Source organism: Oncorhynchus kisutch, linkage group LG4 (genome assembly GCF_002021735.2).
Source record: "Oncorhynchus kisutch isolate 150728-3 linkage group LG4, Okis_V2, whole genome shotgun sequence".
Classification (NCBI taxonomy): domain Eukaryota; kingdom Metazoa; phylum Chordata; class Actinopteri; order Salmoniformes; family Salmonidae; genus Oncorhynchus; species Oncorhynchus kisutch.
This window is the reverse complement of record NC_034177.2, coordinates 31,777,522-31,801,906: the sequence shown is the minus strand read 5'-3', so window position 1 is coordinate 31,801,906 and position 24,385 is coordinate 31,777,522. Positions and strand designations below refer to the sequence as shown.

At 42.0% G+C, this 24,385-nt stretch overlaps 2 protein-coding genes across 4 annotated transcripts; one reads left to right on the top strand and one right to left on the bottom strand.

The window, feature by feature from the left end:
* The first annotated feature begins 362 nt into the window (after nucleotides 1-362).
* Nucleotides 363-11,313, top strand: LOC109889378 (NACHT, LRR and PYD domains-containing protein 12). 3 transcript variants are annotated; one of them, XM_020480776.2, is made up of 17 exons: nucleotides 363-594; nucleotides 789-833; nucleotides 2,059-2,307; nucleotides 2,637-2,687; nucleotides 2,830-4,621; nucleotides 4,825-4,998; nucleotides 5,149-5,322; nucleotides 5,410-5,583; nucleotides 5,865-6,041; nucleotides 6,187-6,360; nucleotides 6,479-6,652; nucleotides 9,282-9,455; nucleotides 9,539-9,709; nucleotides 9,839-10,012; nucleotides 10,194-10,367; nucleotides 10,478-10,648; nucleotides 10,898-11,313. In XM_020480776.2, the coding sequence occupies exons 2-17, from the start codon at nucleotides 803-805 to the stop codon at nucleotides 10,911-10,913; spliced, it is 4,050 nt and encodes a 1,349-aa protein (XP_020336365.1). In that variant the 5' UTR covers nucleotides 363-594; nucleotides 789-802; the 3' UTR covers nucleotides 10,914-11,313. The 3 variants fall into 3 exon arrangements, with proteins under 3 accessions (XP_020336365.1, XP_020336367.1, XP_020336366.1); XM_020480777.2 differs by lacking the exon at nucleotides 789-833 and having other exon boundaries at nucleotides 375-594; nucleotides 10,898-11,308; XM_020480778.2 differs by lacking the exons at nucleotides 9,539-9,709; nucleotides 9,839-10,012 and having other exon boundaries at nucleotides 370-594; nucleotides 10,898-11,311.
* tmem253 (transmembrane protein 253) lies at nucleotides 10,783-13,496 on the bottom strand. The gene is made up of 7 exons (XM_020480797.2): nucleotides 13,246-13,496; nucleotides 12,901-13,062; nucleotides 12,600-12,710; nucleotides 12,298-12,354; nucleotides 11,910-12,020; nucleotides 11,671-11,817; nucleotides 10,783-11,478 (listed from the first exon to the last, which is right to left on the bottom strand). Exons 2-7 carry the CDS (start codon nucleotides 13,060-13,062, stop codon nucleotides 11,422-11,424), a joined length of 645 nt encoding a protein of 214 aa, XP_020336386.1. The 5' UTR covers nucleotides 13,246-13,496; the 3' UTR covers nucleotides 10,783-11,421.
* Nucleotides 13,497-24,385: the final 10,889 nt, after the last annotated feature.

Below are 24,385 nucleotides of genomic sequence, written 5' to 3'. Positions count from 1 at the left end.
ATCAATTTACACTACTGCTACCTCGACTAACCTGTTCCCCATAGCACATTGACTTGGTACCGACATAGCCTCCATATTGTTACGTAATTTTCTTGTGTTACCTTTCATTCTAAAAACATTTTGCTTTAGTTTATTTAGTCAATATTTTCTTAACTCTATTTATTGAACTGCATTGTTGGTTAAGGGCTTGTACGTAAGCATGTCATGGTAAGGTATACCATGCGCCTGTTGTATTTGGCGCATGTGATGAATAACATTTTATTTTATGACAAAGCTTACTGACTGTGAGATCATGTCCAAAAGAGGGGGAGGCAAACCTTCGCGTCATTTCAGCGGCATGCTCCAAACTGGTTGGCTGACTTCAGCTTTTCATCAGTCAGCCTTTATCTCGATTTAACACACCATGTATCTGAATTTCTGAACAGGGAGGGGCAACAGAAACAAATGACTGGAGAAGAAGAAACATTACATAAGCAGTCATCTCGGATACAGTCACAGACGGTGTACTGTTTCATTGCATAACAGTTTTACATTCGAGGAGATATCCATAGACAGACATGATTTAGTTTTCAAATCTCACATCCTGGGACTACGGTAAGGAAATAGCCTAATTTAACACTGGAGGCTTTTGGACCGTTTCTTATGCTTTAACAATGTTGAGCTATGCATGCTGACACAGTAGCCTTTGTGAAACTGCAGATGACTGCAGTACTTGAGGGCCGTGTGGAATAGTGCTGGTAGCACAGCTAAAGAGGGTGAAGAAAATTTATATTTTTCTCTCTCCCCAGGTTAAACTACTAGCATGGCTGAGTCTGCAGCCTTGATTTCAGATGGTATGTGACATACTGGCTTTGTGATCAACTCTTAACTCACAAATGATACTGAACTATTGTCATATGGATACGGACATAATGACATTTATCCAAATATTGTATGGTTTAATCACATTTCTCCAAGAATGGTATATGGGAAAAGAAAAAGGGAAAATATTTCACTTTCGCTATTTGATAAAGAGAGGGAGTCCAGCGGCAAAGCAGAGGGGGAAGATACAGCACGATAAAACTGGGTTGACCTAATGCTTATTTTCTCATAGATGAAACATCGGATCGCTACATAATTTTCATTTCCCAAAACTAGAATGTGTTATGAACAGAGTGCACTAAGTTTTTTAGACTTGGGCAATTGCCATACTCTCTACAAATGATGTTATTCAGAAGGAGTGCAACGGCAGTTTCAAGTTATGGCGTACCAACTCATACAGATAGTAGGCGTTCCCTGATGTGCAAATACATGTTAAAATGTACCAGTAGGATATTGCTATCTCTGAGTGGTGCTTGGCTCTGCCCACCTTGCTTGTTATTCCCACAACGTGACAACGATTTCCATTGTAAAAAGCCCATAGGAACTATTTTGGGGAAGCTATAAGAATACTTCTATACATTGTAAATACAGTTAAATGCTGCCATGTTTTGTACAAAATCAAAGCAATAATTGTCCTTAAAGATTAACATTGTGCGGTAAACTGTGGGGTGTTGGGTTGAGCGTACAGAGATGAACACAGAGACAGGGAGGTTCTAGTCAGCAAACACGATTTTACTAGGCAATAAAATACACATAACAACCAAATCACTTAGGTTTGGCTCAGCCCTTCTTCTCAGCCCTTCTTCTCAGCCCTTCTTCTCAGCCTCTGTTCTTCCCCACGGTGTTCGTTTTATGTGCCTCCACGGCTGGTTGGCACTTTCCCCTAATAACCTCTACCAGCCCGTGTACTCCCAACAGAGGGAGCCAGAGCGCAGCACGTACCTCCCCTCTATTACCAACCCCCGGGGTAGACTTCCCGGGATACCACAATTGTAATAAACTGTCTGGAATGATGCCCTCCAATGTCAGTCACAGAGACGTTGACAGATGTTTGTAAAGTCATATTTGTGAAACATGTGATATTCAAATCTTTAAAGCTTCCCTCCTAGTCCTACCCACGTAGGAGCAGATTCACAGAGATGATGTGATAACTTGGCTTGATAACTTTGCATCTCTCTTATCTAACATCACTCCCAGATGCCCAGTTTGTGGATAAGCATATGGCTGAGCTCATTCAGAGGGTTATCATAGTGATGCCCATAGCAGATTACCTACTCCAGAGGCGCCTGATCCATAAGGAGGTGTACTCTAATATCCATGCTACCAGGACCAGCCAGGAACAAATGAGACTGCTGTATGAGGCCCTGCATTCAGGAGGGGTAAAGGTGAAATCAGCCTTTTACAGGATTCTACTGGAAAAACAACCTCAAATAGTCCAAGATCTAGGTAAGAGCATCTCTCCCTCTTTGTGCTGCAGAAATACAATGTATAAAGTTGGGATATCTTGGCTTTTCTCACGTTTGCTATTCATCACTGTCCCATGAGTTAAACCAAAGCCAGTACCTAAATCGCAGCTCAGACAAGATGCAATGTCATTGCTGCGGTTTATGCTAAATGCTTACCATATGTAAGGATCAGTTGATTATGCATCGATAAAAACACTACAGGCAATGGTAAACAATGCTGAGTCTCTCGATATCCTCACCAAAAAATAATAAATGCACCGATGAGAAAGCATTGGTTGCTATTAATGATCTGTTGCTCTCTCATCCCAGGTGAACCCTCTGCAGTCCATGTCAGCACAACTCTGAATTCTAAAGTCAAAGGTAAATGAGGTGAAATATTGGCTTTGCGATCATCAATACCTGATTGACTGACTTCCTACAATATTAAATTGTGTCCTGTGTTAAAATAGTTTAAAACTGACAAATAAATGTTGCATTCTTCACCAATGTTATTGTTTTTCAGATGGGAATATTGAAATGTGCCAAACAGAATTGAAATCGTACCTAAAGAGAACATTTGAAAGAATATTTCCAGGAATAGCTACACAAGGACGTCCTACACTCCTAAATAAGATCTACACAGAGCTCTTCATCACAGAGGGTGGAAGTGGTGAGGTCGATAAAGAACATGAGGTGATGAAAATTGAGGCAGTATTAAGGAGACCAGCGACACAAGAGATACCAATCAAATGCAACGACATCTTTAAACCCTTACCTGGACAGGACATGACTATCAGAACTGTGCTCACAAAGGGAGTCGCTGGCATTGGAAAGACCGTCTCAGTGCAGAAATTCATTATGGACTGGGTTGATAGAGAAGCTAATCAGGATATACAGTTCATATTTCCAATTCCTTTTCGGGAGCTGAATTTGATGAAGGAAAAGACACTCAGTTTGATTGACCTACTCCATGATTTCTTCGATGTCATCAAAGAATCAGGACTTTCCAACTTTAAAAAAGTCAAAGTGTTGTTTATCTTTGATGGGTTAGATGAGTGCCAACTTCCTCTGAATTTCAACAGAAATGAGATCTGCTGTGATGTCAAAAAGTCAATCACAGTGGATGTACTTCTGACAAACCTCATAAAGGGGAATCTGCTTCCTTTTGCTCTTCTCTGGATAACTTCACGACCAGCAGCTACCAATCGGATCCCTCCTGGGTGTGTTGACCAGGTGACTGAGGTACGAGGGTTTAGGGATGAACAGAAGGAGAAATACTTCAAGAAGACAGTCAGTGATGAGAAACTAGCTGAAAGAATCATCGCACATATAAAGTCATCAAGGAGCCTCGACATCATGTGCCACATACCAGTGTTCTGTTGGATCTCAGCCACTGTTCTAGGGAAACTGATGCGTAAAGCAGAAAGTGGAGACTTGCCCAAGACTCTGACACAAATGTTCTTACAGTTTCTGATCTTTCAGATAATACAGACAATGAGGAAGTATCATGAAGACCCTGACACAGATCTCCACTGGGATAAAGAGATCATTCTGAAACTTGGCAAACTGGCCTTTGAACATCTTGAGAAAGGCAACCTGATCTTCTATGAGAAAGATCTGAAAGAGTTTGGCATCGACATCAGACAAGCTTCTTTGTGCTCAGGAGTGTTCACACAGATCTTAAGAGAAGAGTGTATGTACCAGGAAGTGGTCTACAGCTTTGTTCATCTGAGCCTTCAGGAGTTCATTGCTGCTTTGTATGTGTTTCTTTCATTTGAAGACAACAATGAGGATGTTATAACACCCCAACTACCATCCTCCTCGACTGGAATTGTCTTGTATGAAGAAATTCGTCCTGACAACATCTACAAGAGCGCAGTGGATAAGGCCTTAAAGAGTCAGAATGGACACCTGGACCTGTTCCTGCGCTTCCTTCTTGGCCTCTCACTGAAGTCCAACCAGACACTCCTTCGAGGCCTACTGACACAGACAGAAGGGAGCTCACAGAGCAACAAGGGCACAGTCGACTTCATTAAGGACAGGATCAGGAAAAATCCCTCTCCAGAGAGGTGCATCAACCTCTTTCATTGTCTGAATGAGCTGAACGACAATTCTCTGGTGGAAGAAATCCAAATCTACTTGAAGTCAGGAGGTGTTTCGAAGGTTGAACTCTCATATTCTCATTGGTCTGCTCTGGCCTTTGTTATGTTGTCCTCAGACGAGGAGCTGGATGTATTTGAGCTGAATAAATTTGTCAGATCAGACGAAGGCGTTATGAGACTGTTGCCAGTGATCAAAGCATCTAAAACGGCTCTGTAAGTACTCTGCTTTCTGTCTCTCTCTCTCTCTCTATCCCTCTCTTATTCTCATAAACATTCAACAAGTGACAGGTTGTCCTTTCTCAGATTCAGATACATGTTCAAAACACACAAACCTGGGCTGGTCTATGGACTAAAGTTCTAGAAACACTGGACTAAAACACTGAGTGGTCTTTTCAAATGTTCCTTATTTCCCTAAGGATGAATTCTTGCAATATCACTTGGAGATGTTGTGAGAATCTGGCCTTATCTTTCGGATCATGTACCTCAAGTTTGAGAAAGCTGGACCTGAGTCACAATGGCCTGACTGATTCAGGGGTGGAGCTGCTCTGTTTTGGACTGGGCAATCCACTCTGTAAATTGGAAACACTGAAGTGAGTATTATAACTATTATATTTTTGTTATTTAGGTAACAGATCTATATCCAATGTATTAATTATTTCTCGTAAAACAAATTATTTTGTAACTTCTCAGCTTTTTGTTGGGTGTCCTGAAAGAGTAAAACCCGTTCTACTTATCTGCAGGCTGTCAGGCTGTAAAGTCCAAGAGAAAGGCTGTGCTTCTCTGGCTTCAGCTCTGAGGTCAAACCCGTCGCACCTGAGAGAGCTGGATCTGAGTTACAATAACCCAGGAGATTCAGGAGTGAAGCAGCTCTCCGCTGCACTGGAGGTTCCAGACTGTAAACTGGAGACACTGAGGTGAGTATTCTCTCCACTCAACAGGTCACTTTGTTAACTTTAGAGTAATATTTGATTAAATATACAGCACCAATGTTCTTTTTTCAGTCTGATTGAGTGCAGCCTAACTGGGACATGTTGTGATGCCCTGGCCTCAGCTCTGTGCTCAAGCTCTTCAAGTCTGAGAGAGTTGGATCTTCGTCGCAATGACCTGCACAGTATTGGGCTGGAGCTGCTCTCTGCTGGACTGAGGAGCACCAATTGTAAACTAGAAACGCTGAGGTGATAATTGTCATTATGTTTAATCGTTTGCATTTCAGAAATTGTAAAAAATCAGATATTTCACAAAGCAGGATGAGTGACTCAGTCTAAGATGCTCTCTTTATTTCAAACATTTTCATTAATTGATTCATTACTGTACATTGCCAATTCTATTACTGACTCTATTAAACATCATGAACTTGGTTGTGGTAGACATTTTGAGTAAAACTAATTATTGTGTGGCTTCTCAGCTCTTATGTATGTATACTGAAAGAGTGAAACTCTTTTCTACTTCTCTGCAGGCTGTCAAACTGTGAAGTCGAAGAGAAAGGCTGTGCTTCTCTGGCTTCAGCTCTGTGGTCAAACCCCTCACACCTGAGGGAACTGGACTTGAGCTACAATCATAACCTGCAGGATGCAGGAGTGGCCAATCTTTCTGCTGCACTGGGGAATCCACTTTGTAATCTGGAGTCACTGAGGCAAGTGCTGATAAAGAATAGTGTTGTTAAATCTTGTTCCTGGAGACACCATCTGAGTTTCAGATAGTTGAGATACTGATGGTTGACACTCAAACTGTACAGACTCAGCTGAAACAGAAAAAACATATCCCTCTCTTATCTGAAGGCTTGAATCCTGTGAAGTCACAGAAGAAGGCTTTTCTTCCCTAGCCTCTGCTCTGAAGTCCAACCCTTCACACCTGAGACAGCTGGACCTGAGCCGCAATAAAGCAGGAGACACAGGAGCAAAGCTGCTCTCTGCTGCACTGGAACATCCAGGTTGTAAACTATTGAAATTGAGGTTAGTCTTTTTGTAACAATTTGTAACTAAACAGGAACAGGATTTGGATTTTTAGCTAAAGTTACTGTCAACGTTGGTATCAAGATGGAGTGAAGGCCTCTTCCCTTCCTTTGTGCAGGCTGTCATTCTGTAGTGTCCTGGGGGACGGTTGCTGTTCCCTAGTTTCAGCTCTGAGGTCAAACCCCTCACACCTGAGACAGCTGGACCTGAGTAACAATTTCCTAGGAGACTCGGGAGTGAAGTTGCTCTCTGCTTTATTGGAGGACCCACACTGTGAAATCAAGACACTGAGGTACAGTTATACGACTTACAACAATCCTTCATTCATATAATTCCTTATTATATTTGGAAAGAGTCAAACTGTAAAGGTCTGTGGCTCTAAGCTATATGTTTAAATTAGGATGAGACGGCCCTGTTCCTCCTCGTCCAGCACCACTGGAAGTATCTTCCCCAGAGCTAAAGAAGTGCTTGTGCGCGTTATGTCTGGTGTGCGTTGGGTTATGGACCCATTTATTGATTGTTCTGTTTTCCGGTGGGTTTTATTATTAAACTGCTCCGTTGGAAACACAGTTTTTGCTCTCCTACGTCTGACTTCTCTGCCGCCAGTACACCCCCCCGTACAAATACATCCACAGGTACACCTCCAATTGACTCAAATTATATCAATTAGCCTATCAGAAGCTTCTCCGTTCTCACCTCTGCACAACTGACACATGACACAGTGATAGACCTGATCACCAACAACGATGAGACAGCCTACAGGGTGGAGGACAGAGACCTGGCAGCGTGGTGCCAGGACAACAATGGAGCTGATCGTGGACTGCAGGAAAAGGACGGCCGAACACGCCCCCATTCACAGCAACGGGGCTGTAGTGGAGCGGGTCAAGAGTTTCAAGTTTCTTGGTGTCCGTGCTTCTACACCTGCATTGCTAGCTGTTTGGGGTTTAAGGCTGGGTTTCTGTACAGCACTTTGAGATATCAGCTGATGTACAAAGGGCTATATAAACAAATTTGATTTGATTTAAAGCCATGACATCATTTTCTGGAATTTTCCAAGCTGTTTAAAGGCACAGTCAACTTAGTGTATGTAAACTTCTGACCCACTGGAATTGTGATACAGTGAATAATAAGTGAAATAATCTGTCTGTAAACAATTGTTGGGAAAATTACTTGTGTCATGCACAAAGTAGATGTCCTAACCGACTTGTCAAAACTATAGTTTGTTAACAAGAAATTTGAGGAGTGATTGAAAAACAATTTTTAATGACTCCAAACTAAGTGTATGTAAACTTCCGACTTCAACTGTACATTTTTCAAGCAGGCCACCATAGTCCCTGTGCCCAAGAAAGCGAAGGTAGCCTGCCTAAATGACTAACACCCCGTAACACTCACGTGTGTAGCCATGAAGTCCTTTGAAAGGCTGGTCATGACTCACATCAACACCATCATCCCCTCAGGCGTGCATCCTTAGTACACTCCTGTACTCCCTGTTCACCCACGACTGCGTGGCCAGGCACGACTCCACCACCATCATTAAGTTCCATGACAACACAACAGTGTGTCACGGCTTCCGCCGAAGTTGGTGCCTCTCCTTGTTCGGACGGCGTTCGGCAGTTGTCGTCACCGGCTTTCTAGCTGCCACCGATCCACGTTTCTTTTTCCATTTGTGATGTCTTGATTGTACACACCTGGTTCCCATTACATTATTATTATTTCCCTATTTAACCCTCTGGTTCTCATTATGTTTTGTTCTTTATTGTTCCCGGTTCTGTGTTAGTCTGTGTTAGGGTTTGTGATATTGCATGGATTTATTTTTGCAGATTTATTTTTCCAGAGTAAAAGTATGTTATTTTACTCAGTTCTGTGTCCCGCGCCTGACTCCGTTCTCACCTCTGCACAACTGACACATGACACAGTGGTAGACCTGATCACCGACAACGATAAGACAGCCTACAGGGTGGAGGACAGAGACCTGGCAGCGTGGTGCCAGGACAACAATGGAGCTGATCGTGGACTGCAGGAAAAGGACGGCCGAACACGCCCCCATTCACAGCAACTGGGCTGTAGTGGAGCGGGTCAAGAGTTTCAAGTTCCTTGGTGTCCACAACACACCTTTTCCCCCTCAGGAGACTGAAAAGATTTGGCATGGGTCCCCAGATCCTCAAAAAGTTCTACAGCTGCACCATCGAGTATTCTGACCGGTTGCATCACGTCCTGGTATGGCAACTGCTCTGTGTCTGACCGTAAGGTGCTACAGAGGGCATTGCATATGGCCCAGTACATCACTGGGGCCAAGCTTCCTGCCATCCAGGACCTGTATACTAGGTGCTGTCAGAGGAAGGCCCAAAAAATGGTCAGACTCCAGTCACCCAATCATGGACTGTTCTCTCTGCTACCGCACGACAACCAGCACCGGAGCACCAGGGTCCAAAAGGCTCCATAACAGCCTCTACCCCCAAGCCATGAGACTGCTGACCAATTAACCACATGGCCACACAGACTATTTACATTGACCCCCCCCTTTGTTTTACACTGCTGCTACTCGCTGTTTATTATCTATGCATAATCACTTTACCCCTACCTACATGTACAAATTACCCTGACTAACCTGTACCCCCGCTCATTGACTCGGTGCCGGTACTCCCTATATATAGCCTCGTTATTTTATTGTGTTAATTTTTATTTCGTTTATTGAGTAAATATCTTCTTAATTCTATTTCTTCAACTGCATTGTTGGTTAAGGGCTTGTAAGTAAGCATTTCACTAAAATACCTGTTGTATTCGGCTTATGTGACAAATACACATTTTTATTTGAATCTGTGTATAGAGAATCTGGCACATGCACAGACACATGCGCATACCAGAGAATTCAGCAATGCAGCCACTCCTTTGACGTTATAACATTATATTTCTCTCTGTAGGCTTACAGACTGTTACATTTCAGAGGAAGCATTTGTTTATCTGGCTTCAGCCCTGATATCAAACCCCTCGCACCTGAGAGAGCTGGACCTGACCAGGAATTACGGAGGAGATTCAGGAGTGAAGCTGCTCTGTGCTGGACTGAAGGATCCATGCTGTAAACTGGAGATACTGAGGTGAGTTTTATAATCTGCAGTGTTTAACTAATTACTGTGGTTAAGAGAATATTCTGTTTCTCATTATCTGACATTTTTGCCAGCCTGTTTTGTTGTAAACTGAGTTGGGAATGCTGTGAGGCAATGGCAGCAGCTCTCCACTCAACCTCAAGTCTGAGAGAGCTGGACCTGAGTCACAATTATCTGGGGAATTCAGGAGTGACAATGCTCTCTGCAGGATTGGGCAATCCTCACTGTAAACTGATGATTCTGAGGTATCGGATTTAATTGAACTATTTTTATTGACTTTAAAAGTCACCAATTATTTGTCTTATTTTAGATTTTCTCAACCTTTGAGTTGAATTTCAGAAAATGGCTTAGTGAATTACTTTCATCCTCTGCAGGCTCTGTAATTGTGGTATGACAGAGGAAGGCTGTGCTTCTCTGGCCACAGAGCTGAGGTTAAATCCCTCTCACCTGAAAGATCTGGACCTGAGTTCCAATTCTCCAGGAGACCCAGGAATTAATCTGCTCTTTGCTGTGCTAGTGGATCCCTGTTGTAAACTGGAGATTTTGACGTGATTAATCATGACAAACCTTTGTGATATTACAATCACTGCAATTAGCTTATTCCATGTTGTGGGTTTGATTTAGTTAACAGTATGGTTATAGATGTATTATACAGAAAGCAATAGAAAGTAATTGCTGTCATATTACAGTTTGCATCCTAAGTTTCAGTGTTTTTTGTTTTCTCTCCAGTCTGGATAACTGTAAACTCACCGAGAATTGCTGTGCAGCACTGGCCACTGCTCTCAGCTCAAACACCTGTAGTCTGAAAAACCTGAACCTGAGTGACAACAACCTATATGATTCAGGAGTACAGCTACTCTCAGCTGGATTGAAGAATACACAGTGTAAACTGGAGACACTGAAGTAGGTGTACATGGCTTAGCCTTAGCCAATGCAGATGTGGGCGTTATACTGAAAAGCTTTATACAATAATTTTTGAGCTGACATGGAATAACTGGATTCTCTTCCTGTAGGGTAGCAAACTGTAAGTTCAAAGAGGATGGCTGTGTTGCTCTGGCCTCAGCTTTAAGCTCCAACCCCTTCCACCTGACAGAGCTCGATCTGAACCAGAACCGGTATGGGCGTGGAAAAGCCCTGCTCAAAGCATTGCAGAAGGATCCACACTGTAAACTAGAGAAAGTGGGGTGAGTAGTATAGTGTCAAAGAGTATCACAAATGTCATTCAAGATGTGTTTGTGTTTGTTAATAATATTGCAAGTCATTGAGTTTCATTGAAAATGCAAGGTGACTGAAAACAAATGCCTTAATAGCGGCACAGTAAAATGACATAGAGCTCTTTATTACACCACATGTTTCTTTCTGATGGTCCTGTATTTAGCTCTCCTGTATACATACAACTCATTATTATTGTTCTGCAAAATCCTCTCTTTTAGATTGGTCCCAATGTGAAACAGCAATCATCATACAGGACCGAGAAATGAGCCGCATTCTGAAGAGACAGTCAAGAAGTGACGTGGACGTAGTGCTCGACCGTTCTTGAAACCACTGAACTAAAAACCCGCTGTGTGTAGACCAAATAGACCAAAGGGATGCAGCGTAACATTACAAACAAGTGAGATGAATACATGTTTTGCTTATGCTTTATCATTGTGAAGACGCTCAACACCTACTTTACAAATGTAATGCATGTGTTTGCAGTGCAGTCCTGATCTTTGAAAAATATATAGGCTATGTATTTTCCGGGATATATGTGCACATATTTACAAGGTTTTATACACATTGTATAAGGGGATTGATTGTCAATGTTCTATTTAATGTCATAGGAATAAAATACAATGTTAGAATGGTACGTCATTGTGCATATTCTTAGACATCCTCATCAAATGAATATCTTAAGATGAAGTTTGTCACACACGCATGTACACACGCGCGCACACACACACACAGGTCTGCTGGTTTAAAGGCTGAATTCTCCTGTTTCCATTAGGGGCTCATTAGTGTCCTCATCTGGGCCCTGTGAAAAACAGAGACTGTTTAGTGAGTCCAGTGCAGCTAAACATGTGACCATGTCTATGTATTTGATTGTGTGAGTGTGTATTCGGCCAGGTGCATATGTGCATCCGTGCATATGTGCTAGTGTTTGTATATGTGTATATGTTGCTGTGTGTGTGTGTGTGTGCTGGCATTTGTGTGCATTTATTCTTGCCTGTGCTAGACGATTGTAGGTCTGAGTGTGGGGGCCGCTATACCGTCGTAGACCTCTCCAGGACAGGAAGAGAGTGTAGACAGAGGCCAGCAGACACTGTACTGTGAACATGATAGAGCTGCCCTTCGCTATGTACACACCCGCACGCTGAGAGGGAGACAAAGAAAGGAGGAGGTTACACAGAGAGAGAGAGACACATGCACATACATACACACACATACACAGACAGTACAACACACCTGTTGGTCTGTGTAGAGTGCTTTAGCCTGTGAAGTGATGAGGCTGTAGGCCAGCAGAGCACAGCACCCCAGCAGTAGGCTGAAGATGTTCAGGCCTATCAGTGTGGTCACCTGTTCAACACGTTAACAGAGCAGTGAGCATAACAACTTAACTTAAAATAAAAAATGGTGAAACACTTCACAATCACAGAAGCAATGAATTTAGCGACTCACTACTAACTAGCGAACAACACAAAAGATTCACTAGGGTGAGACTTCAAAATTGGGATAATGAATTCAAAAAGTATATCATACATTTTTTGATTCATCAGATCACTCGTTGAATAAAGCATTTGTGTGATATATGCCTAATTAAATAAATAAAAAAAATACAAATATATATACTCACATTGAGTTTGTTGGGTTTCCTCTGAACTTCCATTGCCAGCCCTCCAGTGGCCAGATACTGTAACAACACACAATAACCAGCTTAGTGAAAAATCAAATCAAGCTTTATTTGTCACGTGTGCCGAATACAACAGGTGTAGACCTTACAGTGAAATGCTTACTGACATCATCTATACCAGGGTCGTGTTCAAAAAAAATTGAAACAGGTAGTGACAACATAGACAGTGTCAACCGGGGATGCCTAGGCATTATCTCAGTGGGCTAACACAGTCTTGCATAAGACAGTGAAAAGCGAGGACTCACAAACAGGCCGGACCAGACTGGTGTAGTCAAGGAGACGGAACAGTTGAAGCTCACGCAGGCATAGGTTACTGTGGTTAGAATGGAGGCCAGGGCACCAAAGACCTGCAAAACCTTAGTGACAGAGAGAGAGACAGGAGAAGTACTCTAGAGTGATGGTTTTGGGTAACACTTTATTTCACAGGAAATGGTAACGTATTTACGAAACTACATGGTAAAATTATGATAACTGATTAATAACAGTATTTGGTCACAGGGCACTGATTAGGAACCACAGGGTTGCTTTTTGTTTTCCTCATCTCACCCCAGTGACAAGGAGGCGGGTGTTAACGACTGTCCCAAACCAGCGTCCAATCCGCACATCTTTAAATTCTTCCTGATTGGTGGTTACAGTGAGTGGGTGGCTCGAGGTGCGGTCCTTAAAAAAAACATGGTACAGCCCCTCTTGGAACATGTTCTGAGTCATCTGAGAAAGGCAGACAACAAAAACATGTCGCTGTTTGATGATGTAATAGCTACAGCTGAAGATATCAGGAAAACGTATCTCATCTAATGGGAATATAAGGCTACACACATATTCACATACACACACACACACACTGTCACATGCAGACACAGTCCGATCACAGCCTTTCTCTCTCTATCTTACCTTCAGCTGCAGTGGGTCCACAGCCTGGCTTCCTCATGAACAACTTTCATATCCACAAAGAATAGAATCAGCCTTCTAAACCTCATAGAGGGAAAAAAAGAGAGGGACCTGAAATCATAAAGGCTTTGTGTTGGTCAGTCATTCACAGCTTCTCACTCTTCCGCCCTCACCACCCCAGACTGACACGGTCAAAGTTCACCTGAGGCATAGTTTACTTCCAGGCTGATATGGTCCACCTCTAAGGAATGGATAATGTGTTCTGATTGGCCAGAGAGAGAGAGAGACTTGATCAATGGGGGGATCTGACTAATCTGGCCAGGGTGCCCGGTTGGGCGCGTTTTGCACCTGGTGAAAGTTGATTGCATAACTTTAGGAACGAGGCTGCCTCCAGGGTGTGAGCCAGGTGCTCCCTTCAAAACCCATGGCAAAGTCAGCTCAAAACATAATTAAACACGTGGAGTAATGATTAGGATTAATTGCCTTTCCAATGAAAACTAGTTTGAAAATTCAATGTTTGGACACACCTACTCATTCAAAGGTTTTTCTTAATTTGTACTATTTTCTACATTGTAGAATAATAGTGAAGACATCAAAACTATGAAATAACATATATGGAATCATGTAGTGATGAGAAAAAGTGTTAAATCAAAATATACACTGCTCAAAAAAAATAAAGGGAACACTTAAACAACACAATGTAACTCCAAGTCAATCACACTTCTGTGAAATCAAACTGTCCACTTCGGAAGCAACACTGATTGACAATAAATTTAACATGCTGTTGTGCAAATGGAATAGACAACGGGTGGAAATTATAGGCAATTAGCAAGACACCCCCAATAAAGGAGTGGTTCTGCAGGTGGGGACCACAGACCACTTCTCAGTTCCTATGCTTCCTGGCTGATGTTTTGGTCACTTTTGAATGCTGGCAGTGCTTTCACTGTAGTGGTAGCATGAGACTGAGTCAACAACCCACACAAGTTGCTCAGGTAGTGCAGCTCATCCAGGATGGCACATCAATGCGAGCTGTGGCAAGAAGGTTTGCTGTGTCTGTCAGCGTAGTGTCCAAAGCATGGAGGCGCTACCAGGAGACAGGCCAGTACATCAGGAGATGTGGAGGAGGCCGTAGGACAACCCAGCAGCAGGACCGCTACCTCCGCCTTTGTGTAAGGAGGAGCAGGAGGAGCACTGCCAGAGCCCTGCAAAATGACCTCCAGCAGGCCACAAATGTGCATGTGTCTGCTCAAACGGTCAGAAACAGACTCCATGAGGGTGGTATGAGGGCCCGACATCCACAGGTGAGGGTTGTGCTTACAGCCCAACACTGTGCAGGACGTTTTTCATTTGCCAGAGAACACCAAGATTGGCAAATTCGCCACTGGCGCCCTGTGCTCTTCACAGATGAAAGCAGGTTCACACTGAGCACATGTGACAGTCTGGAGACGCCGTGGAGAACGTTCTACTGCCTGCGACATCCTCCAGCATGACCGGTTTGGTGGTGGGTCAGTCATGGTGTGGGGTGGCATTTCTTTGGGGGGCCGCACAGCCCTCCATGTGCTCGCCAGAGGTAGCCTGACTGCCATTAGGTACCGAGATGAGATCTTCAGACCCCTTGTGAAACCATATGCTGGTGCGGTTGGCCCTGGGTTCCTCCTAATGCAAGACAATGCTAGACCTCATGTGGCTGGAGTGTGTCAGCAGTTCCTGCAAGAGGAAGGCATTGATGCTATGGACTGGCCCGCCCGTTCCCCAGACCTGAATCCAATTGAGCACATCTGGGACATCATGTCTCGCTCCATCCACCAACGCCACGCTGCACCACAGACTGTCCAGGAGTTGGCGGAAGCTTTAGTCCAGGTCTGGAAGGAGATCCCTCAGGAGACCACCCGCCACCTCATCAGGAGCATGCCCAGGCGTTGTAAGGGAGGTCATACAGGCACGTGGAGGCCACACACACTACTGAGCCTCATTTTGACATTACATCAAAGTTGGATCAGCCTGTAGTGTGGTGTTCCACTTTAATTTTGAGTGTGACTCCAAATCCAGACCTCCATGGGTTGATACATTTGATTTCCATTGATAATTTCTGTGTGATTTTGTTGTCGGCACATTCAACTCTGTAAAGAAAAAAGGATTTAATAAGAATATTTCATTCATTCAGATCTAGGATGTGTTATTTTAGTGTTCCCTTTATTTGTTTTACTTAGTGGGACTATAATTTGTTTTTCAACAGGACAATGACCCAAAACAAACCTCCAGGCTGTGTAAGGTTTATTTGACCATGAAGGAGAGTGATGATCTGGCCTCCACAATTACTCGATCTCAACACAATTGAGATGGTTTGGGATGAGTTGGACCACAGAGTGGAGGAAAAGCTGCCAACAAGTGCTCAGCATATGTTGGAATTCCTTCAAGACGGTTGGAAAAGCATTCCTCATGAAGCTGGTTGAGAGAATGCCAAGAGTGTGCAAAGCTGTCATCATGGCAAAGGCTGGATACTTTGAAGAATCTCAAATATAAAATATATTTTGATTTTTTTCCCCTTACTACATGATTCCATGTGTGTTGTTTGATAGTTTTGATGTCTTCACTATTATTCTACAATGTAGAAAATAATACAAATAAAGAAAACCCTTGAATGAGTTGGTGTGTCCAAACTGTTGACTGGTCCTGTATATATAATACATTTCCATTGATTCTTGAAGAATATAACTTACAAATGCCTCATGAGCTTCGTTCAACTGTCACACTCCATGAGAACCCAAAATATAAGCTTGTTTTTCTCCAATGTTTTTAAACATTGTAAATGTAAGCAAACACTGTATAGCCTCATAACATGGTTAAAACAATCATTTCTATATCATGGGATGGTCAGTCCATAGCTCTGTCTATTAATCTGAGAGCGGTTACATGTCTCCAGGCCCATCCCTCAGCTTTTTAACAAAACAGAGGCGGGGCAGCGTTTTGTTATTGTTTCATCTGTGTGTTTGCCATTTAAACAGCTGCATATTATCAAGATATCAAAGTGTCACCAACAAAGAGGTAAACAATAGGCCTATAATAGGCCAGCATATAGCAGGCCAGCATATAGCATTCATTTTTCACAAGTAAATAGCACTTTTCAGTAGTGCTCAAAGCATGTCATTCCATGAGCGCAGCATTTATTTTCAACTCGAATCAAAGAGCCAAATAAGTCCTCCATGACAACAACATCATAAACCACAGAGTAGAGTTGGCTAATAAGTCCTTAGTTGTGGGGTTATGCTCAGGTAAAGCAATTTGGCTAATCAATACTTCCATATTTCCAAGTCCTATTCTTGAAGATCAAGGGGTATAACATTTATTGGAATGACTGGAATTCTGATAGACATTGTTTTTTAATGTAAAGATATCATTTAATCGTATTATTATATGTAGTAGAAAGCGATGGGTTAGAAGAGGCCTACATAACCCACCCATAAAGTAAAATTTAACATCCATATGTGGCCAGCTATGTAAACATTAACATTGATTTATCCTGCAATAGATGTCATTCAATTGGTAACATACGTTTATGTCTTCTTCTAATTACTCTTAAGAGGACAGTAATGTAAAATTTACTGAATGTAATCAGATTGCATTACTGACTTTGGGTAATCCAAAAGTTACATTACTGATTACAATTTTGGACAGGTAACTAGTAACTGTAACAGATTACATTTAGAAAGTAACTTAGCCAACCCTGTGTGTTACATAGCATGTTGCACAAAATGTCTGCCATGCATTTCTCAGGTGCTGCAACACATTGTTGGTGGATGAGGTGAGTTTGTCCCAGAGAGTGCTCTGAGACCTAGTGTGGCAAGGTCTCTATAGCTCTGGCACTATACTTGACTTTTCATTTTATAAATTCATTATCACTATTATAATCAAGTGTGGATATTTTGGAGACTTGTCTTTATTTTTATACATTTATTTTACACTTATTTGACCATGTAAGTTGACTGAGAACACATTCTCATTTACAGCAACGACCTGGGGAATAGTTACAGGAGAGAGAAGGGGGTATGAATGAGCCAATTGGAACTTGTTGTATACATTACTGATATATGGCACCCCATTGAATACAGTTGAAGTCAGAAGTTTACATACACCTTAGCCAAATACATTTAAACTCAGTTTTTCACAACTCCTGACATTTAATCCTAGTAAAAAGCCCCTGTCTTAGGTCAGTTAGGATCACCACTTTATTTTAAGAATGTGAAATGTCAGAATAATAGTAGAGAGAATTATTTATTTCAGCTTTTATTTCCACAAATTTGCTATATTGAGGTCAGGGCTTTGTGATGGCCACTCCAATATCTTGACTTTGTTGTCCTTTGTTGCCATTTTGCCACAACTTTGGAAGTATGCTTGAGGTCATTGTCCATTTAGAAGACCCATTTGCGACCAAGCTTTAACTTCCTGACTGATGTCTTGAAATGTTGCTTCAATATATCCACATAATTTTCCTACCTCATGACGCCATCTATTTTGTGAAGTGCACCAGTCCCTCCTGCAGCAAAGCACCCCCACAACATGATGCTGCCACCTCCGTAATTCAAGATTGGGATGGTGTTTTCGGCTTGCAAGCTTCCCCCATTTTCCTCCAAACATAACAAAGGGCCAAACAGTTGTATTTTTGTTTCTTCAGACCAGAGGACATTTCTCCAAAACCGGAGCAGCGTCTTCTTCCTTGCTAATCAGCCTTTCCGGTTATATCGATATAGGACTCGTTTTACTGTGGATATACAGTGGGGCAAAAAAGTATTTAGTCAGCCACCAATTGTGCAAGTTCTCCCACTTAAAAAGATGAGAGAGGCCTGTAATTTTCATCATAGGTACAGACAAAATGAAATTTAAAAAATCCAGAAAATCACATTGTAGGATTTTTAATGAATTTATTTGCAAATTATGGTGGAAAATAAATATTTGGTCAATAACAAAAGTTTATCTCAATACTTTGTTATATACCCTTTGTTGGCAATGACAGAGGTCAAACGTTTTCTGTAAGTCTTCACAAGGTTTTCACACATTGTTGCTGGTATTTTGGCCCATTCCTCCATCCAGATCTCCTCTAGAGCAGTGATGTTTTGGGGCTGTTGCTGGGCAAAATGGACTTTCAACTCCCTCCAAAGATTTTCTATGGGGTTGAGATCTGGAGACTGGCTAGGCCACTCCAGGACCTTGAAATGCTTCTTACGAAGCCACTCCTTCGTTGCCCGGGCGGTGTGTTTGGGATCATTGTCATGGTGAAAGACCCAGCCACATTTAATCTTCAATGCCCTTGCTGATGGAATGAGGTTTTCACTCAAAATCTCACGATACATGGCCCCATTCATTCTTTCCTTTACACGGATCAGTCGTCCTGGTCCCTTTGCAGAAAAACAGCCCCAGAGCATGATGTTTCCACCCCCATGCTTCACAGTAGGTATGGTGTTCTTTGGATGCAACTCAGCATTCTTTGTCCTCCAAACACGACGAGTTGAGTTTTTACCAAAAAGTTATATTTTGGTTTCATCTGACCATATGACATTCTCCCAATCTTCTTCTGGATCATCCAAATGCTCTCTAGCAAACTTCAGACGGGCCTGGACATGTACTGGCTTAAGCAGGGGGACATGTCTAGCACTGCAGGATTTGAGTCCCTGGCGGCGTAGTGTGTTACTGATGGTAGGCTTTGTTACTTTGGTCCCAGTTCTCTGCAGGTCATTCACTAGGTCCCCCGTGTGGTTCTCACTGTTCTTGTGATCATTTTGACCCCACGGGGTGAGATCTTGCATGGAGCCCCAGATCGAGGGAGATTATCAGTGGTCTTGTATGTCTTCCATTTCCTAATATTTGCTCCCACAGTTGATTTCTTCAAACTGGTGTCCTTTGACAGCTCTTTGGTCTTGGCCATAGTGGAATTTGGAGTGTGACTGTTTGAGGTTGTGGACAGGTGTCTTTTATACTGATAACAAGTTCAAACAGGTGCCATTAATACAGGTAACGAGTGGAGGACAGAGGAGCCTCTTAAAGAAGAAGTTACAGGTCTGTGAGAGCCAGAAATCTTGCTTGTTTGTAGGTGACCAAATACCTATCTTCCAACATAATTTGCAAAAAAATTCATTGAAAATCCTACAATGTGATTTTCTGGATTTCTTTTAAGTGGGAGAACTTGTACAATTGGTGGCTGACTAAATACTTTTTTGCCCCACTGTAGATACTTGTGTACCCGTTTCCTCAGGCATCTTCACAAGGTCCTTTGGTGTTGTTCTGGGATTGATTTTTCACTTTTCGCACCAAAGTATGTTTATCTCTAGGAGACAGAACGCATCTCCTTCCTGAGTGGTATGACGGCTGCGTGGTCCCATGATGTTTATACTTGCATACTATTGTTTGTACAGACGAACGTGGTACCTTCAGGCGTTTGGAAATTGCTCCCAAGGATGAACCAGATTTCTTTTGATTTTCCCATGAGGCACTGAGAGGCAAATAGGCACTGAGTTTGAAGGTAGGCCATGAAATACATCCACAGGTACATCGCCAATTGACTCAAATGATGTCAATTAGCCTATCAGAAGCTTCTAAAGCCATGACATCATTTTCTGGAATTTTCCAAGCTGTTTAAAGGCAACTAGTGTATGTAAACTTCTGACCCACTGGAACTGTGATACAGTGAATAATAAGTGAAATAATCTGTCTGTAAACAATTGTTGGAAAAATTACTTGTGTCATGCACAAAGTAGATGTCCTAACCGACTTGCCAAAACTATAGTTTGTTAACAAGAAATTTGTGGAACCTAAGTGTATGTAAACTTCCGACTCCAACTGTATATCTGAAAAGACCCGATTGAATATTACACTCCGAAAGCTTCTCAACAACTTGTGGTGGAGTGAGTAAGCAAAGCATGAGTGCCGTATGTATGTATTAACAATGAGTGAGCTAGGCAGTGTGCTAATGCTAGGCAATTATGCTTGCACAAACAGACTGAGGGGTTTCTCTGCTCCTACAGACAGTAGGCTAGTTAATGGTAGTTATCCATTACATCTCCAGTATACAGTATGTGTCCAGTAAACAAGGTCATCCCCGCCCCAAGAGATTAGACTTTCCTTGGAGCAGTAACACAGAGAATAACTAGGACAGGGTCATACTTTCTGCACTACGGGAACTATATGTTACCTTGGCAGTTACCCTATCAGCATTTATCAACATTGTCAATGTTATCAGCCAAGACACTTTGACACTAAAAGGGTAATTCATGCATAAATTAAATGTTGTGATTTGCCAGATCACAGTTTGGATTGAGCTTCTTCTTGTTGCAGGTAAGGCCAGAGTAATCATTTACAAGTCAATGTTGATCTCATAAGCTTTTACATTTTTTTAACTGGAGTGGAGTTGTGCTTATAGAAATATATGTTCCTAAATGCATGTTTGCCCACTTGTCACCTGTTGTGATTCCTCTTAATTCTGTGAGGGTCGTATTAAACTTCCCAGAATTTTGATATTGCTACACTTGTAATGCTTTTATTTTGGTCAAGTTTCAACCACAGAGTTTTAATTGGTGTGCTCTGTGTAGGTATTCTTCTCTCATCACATTGTCATGGAAATTCTTACACAGGGACACTCAAAGTCAACCTTAATCATTGTTTATTGTAAACACGCTGGAGAGGTTCCAACAAACTTGACGCACCTTAGTGAACGACTGTCAGGAGCTCTTCCGGGGCAGTCCCGTTAGTTCTCTTATATACTGCAGACAGGTCATATTTGCATGATTTAGCTTATTCATAAATAATTCATCATTAACGTTTGCTTCATTCATGTGGCCAACCAACACTGGGTCATCCATGTGACAAATCAATACCTCACAAGGCTTATTCTCTCAGCTAAGACCTTGAACCTGAGATATCCTTTGTCCTCAAAATAACGGTCTAGGTGTACTGCCAAATTGCAGATACTGATAGTGAGGATTCGCTCAGTGAGTCACGCATGAACACAGAAAACGGTTATTAGAAAAGTACAAAAACAAACATTTCCATCAGAGCATAAACTTTCAGACACTTTGCCCATGTTAAATGTACTGGATGTACGTATGATGCTGTCATCCTTTTAGGTTATCATCCCCCCAGGACTGTGGGGTTTCAGTTCAGAACACTTCATCTTTAGAGTGGACACCAGACACCTCCCCAGAGACAGAGCTCTTGGCAAAGGTCAAATCAAATCAAACAGTGACATCCATTACAGACACTACAATAAGAAAAACTGGTGATAACTTGGTGAAAATTGTATTTAAACTTCACAAAGGCAGACTTTATAGAACTCAATCATTGTGGCAAGAGTTTATTCACAATAAAAAGTTTAATAAATATGAATGGTGTTTGAATGAGCTCAGGATTTGAATGTTATGGACATGCTTCCTAATAGGTGGAAATTATGTTTATGGTCTAACAGGTCTGATAAAACATTGAGAGGACCTTGGCCCTAGTTTAATTGATAAAGGCTTAATCAGGGTAGCCAAGTGGTTAGAGTGTTAGAGTGTTGGACTAGTAACTGGAAGGTTGCAAGTTCAAATCCCTGAGCTGACAAGGTACCAATCTGTCAGTCTGCCCCTGAACAAGCAGTTAACCCACTGTTCCTAGGCTGTCATTGAACATAAGAATTTGTTCTTAACTGACTTGCCTAGTTAAATAAAGGTACAATTAAATTTTAAAAAAGGTTAGGAGGGAAGGGATTTTTTGAGTTATTATTATTATATTGCATTTTTTTTATTGTACCGGACTGATTTTTTCTATTTAACTAGGCAACTCAGTTAAGAACAAATTCTTATTTACAATGAGACCCCACCCCGGCCAAACCCAGATGACACTTTTTTCTATTAGTTTACAATTCTAAACTTGGTGAGAAGGGAACGAGAAAAATATAAAATAAGGAACATAGCATTCTGTTGCCCTCAGCTTGCAGGCCTGCTCCTGCCCATAGCAAGCAAGACGCATAGCTGATCATTTGTGCTCAGTTTTAATAGGCACAACACACCTTCTCCTTATCTCTCTCTCACACACACCCATTGTAATTATGCAGTACAAAGCAATGTGCTCTCTTTTCACAATGGTCTGTTCCTAGAGTCGTGAGTTTCAAGTTTGAGTTTCAAGTTTGAGGAAGCTTACAATTGATTTGACCATTTCTACCGATCTACCTGCCAGTTGTGATTTTCATATGCGCACATTTGTTGAACAGTTTCATTTCAATAATAATGTTTTTGTTTCCCAAAATCATTGTCATGTGGTTAATGTAATGGGGAAAATAAAATCATTGTCATGTGGTTAATGTAATGGGGAAAATAAACAATCAAAGGGCAAACAATTAACACAAAAAACAATGACTGTGCAAGAATTGGTGGGAGACAACTCAGTGCATTATGGAGAGCTGAGCGCATTTTGGTGCGAGATGAGCCTATATCTTTGCCATACACCCCCTCCCGTTCTTCTTGTCTCAACATTTCAAATTATACTGAAGACACTATCTTTACACATATTTTAGATGCATTGCTTTTCACTGGCAGCCACATCTCAATAATCAGCCAGGCCCTTTCCCTTATTTCCACGCACGCTGCCCAAACTGTGTATAAAGGCCTATACGCTTATGATTTGAAACAATCCACAGCTTTAAAAAAAAAGATCTAATGATCCTCTGTGGCTAAGTCATGCTCTCTGGTGAAGTATTTTTAATGATTTGATTGATTTATGTCTAGACAGGAGGAATTATATAATTTTGACACTTTTATTGAAATTGACTTTAGACTGCAGTGACTACTGTTACCGAATCTTGTCCTACTCATCACATTAGGAATTGTATGTTATTGTTAGCCTGCAAATACCCAGCCATAGGGGCCACGTCGGCACAACATTCTCAGGACGGTTATTCAGACCTCTGTGGAGCTGACTCAGATTATAGTCTTGATAGAGAAGGTAGATTATGGTAGATTATAAATAAACCCCTCCAACCCAAAAAGGCCTGTGGTGTTGATGGTATCCCCAATGAAATTATAAAATATGCAGACAACAATTCTAATTGGCTATACTTAAACTCTTTAACATCATCCTTAGCCCTGACATCTTCCCCAATATTTGGAACCAGGGACTGATTACCCCAATCCTCAAAAGTGGTGACAAATTTGACTCCAATAACTACCGTGATATGCGTCAATAGCAACCTTTGGAAAATCCTCTGCATTATCATTAACAGCAGACTTGTACATTTCCTCAGTGAAAACAATGTACTGAGCAAATGTAATGCTGGGGAGTCCTCGAGCGCCAGGGTGGAAGAGCGAGAGCAGGCGTGACAACAATGGTGTTTGTTTTTCACTGATTGCCCCTTTCTTGTGGCAACAGGTCACAAATCTTGCTGCTGTGATGGCACACTGTGGTATTTCACCTAATATATGTGGGAGTTTATCAAAATTAGATTTGTTTTCTAATTCTTTGTGGGTCAGTGTATGTGTCTCTAATATGGTCATACATTTGGCGGGAGGTTACAATGTGCAGCTCAGTTTCCATCTCATTTTGTGGGCAGTGTGAACATTTTCTAAATGTTTTATTTAACGAGGCAAGTCAGTTAAGAACACATTCTTATTTACAACAACAGCCTTGGAACAGTGGGTTAACTGCCATGTTCAGGGGCAGAACAACAGATTTTTACCTTGTCAACTCGGGGATTTGATCTAGCAACCTTCAGTTACTGGCCCAGCACGCTAACCACTGGTCCTCCTTTCTTTTTGATGACCAATTTACCCCTTTTACCAATTTACCATTGTGTACCTTAGTAGCGCTACCCTTCCTCCTCTTTCTAATAGTCTGTCTTCTCTTGAAAGCCAGATCTGACTATGTCGGCCTCTCAATAGTAAGACTATGCTCTCTCCTTTCACCTCTTCCCCGTCCTCTTCTCTCCTTCCCCCTCTCCTCTCTTCTCTTCTCATCTGGTAATCCTCTCCTCCCCTTCCTCATCACAGTAGTAAATGTTGTCTTTGACTTCCTCTTCCTTCAGCAGGACGTTCTTCTTCACTGGTCTCCTCTTCCGCAGGAACAGCAGCAGCAGCAACACTGAGGGGGAGACAGATTACATGAATGACCTAGCACACTGTATAGG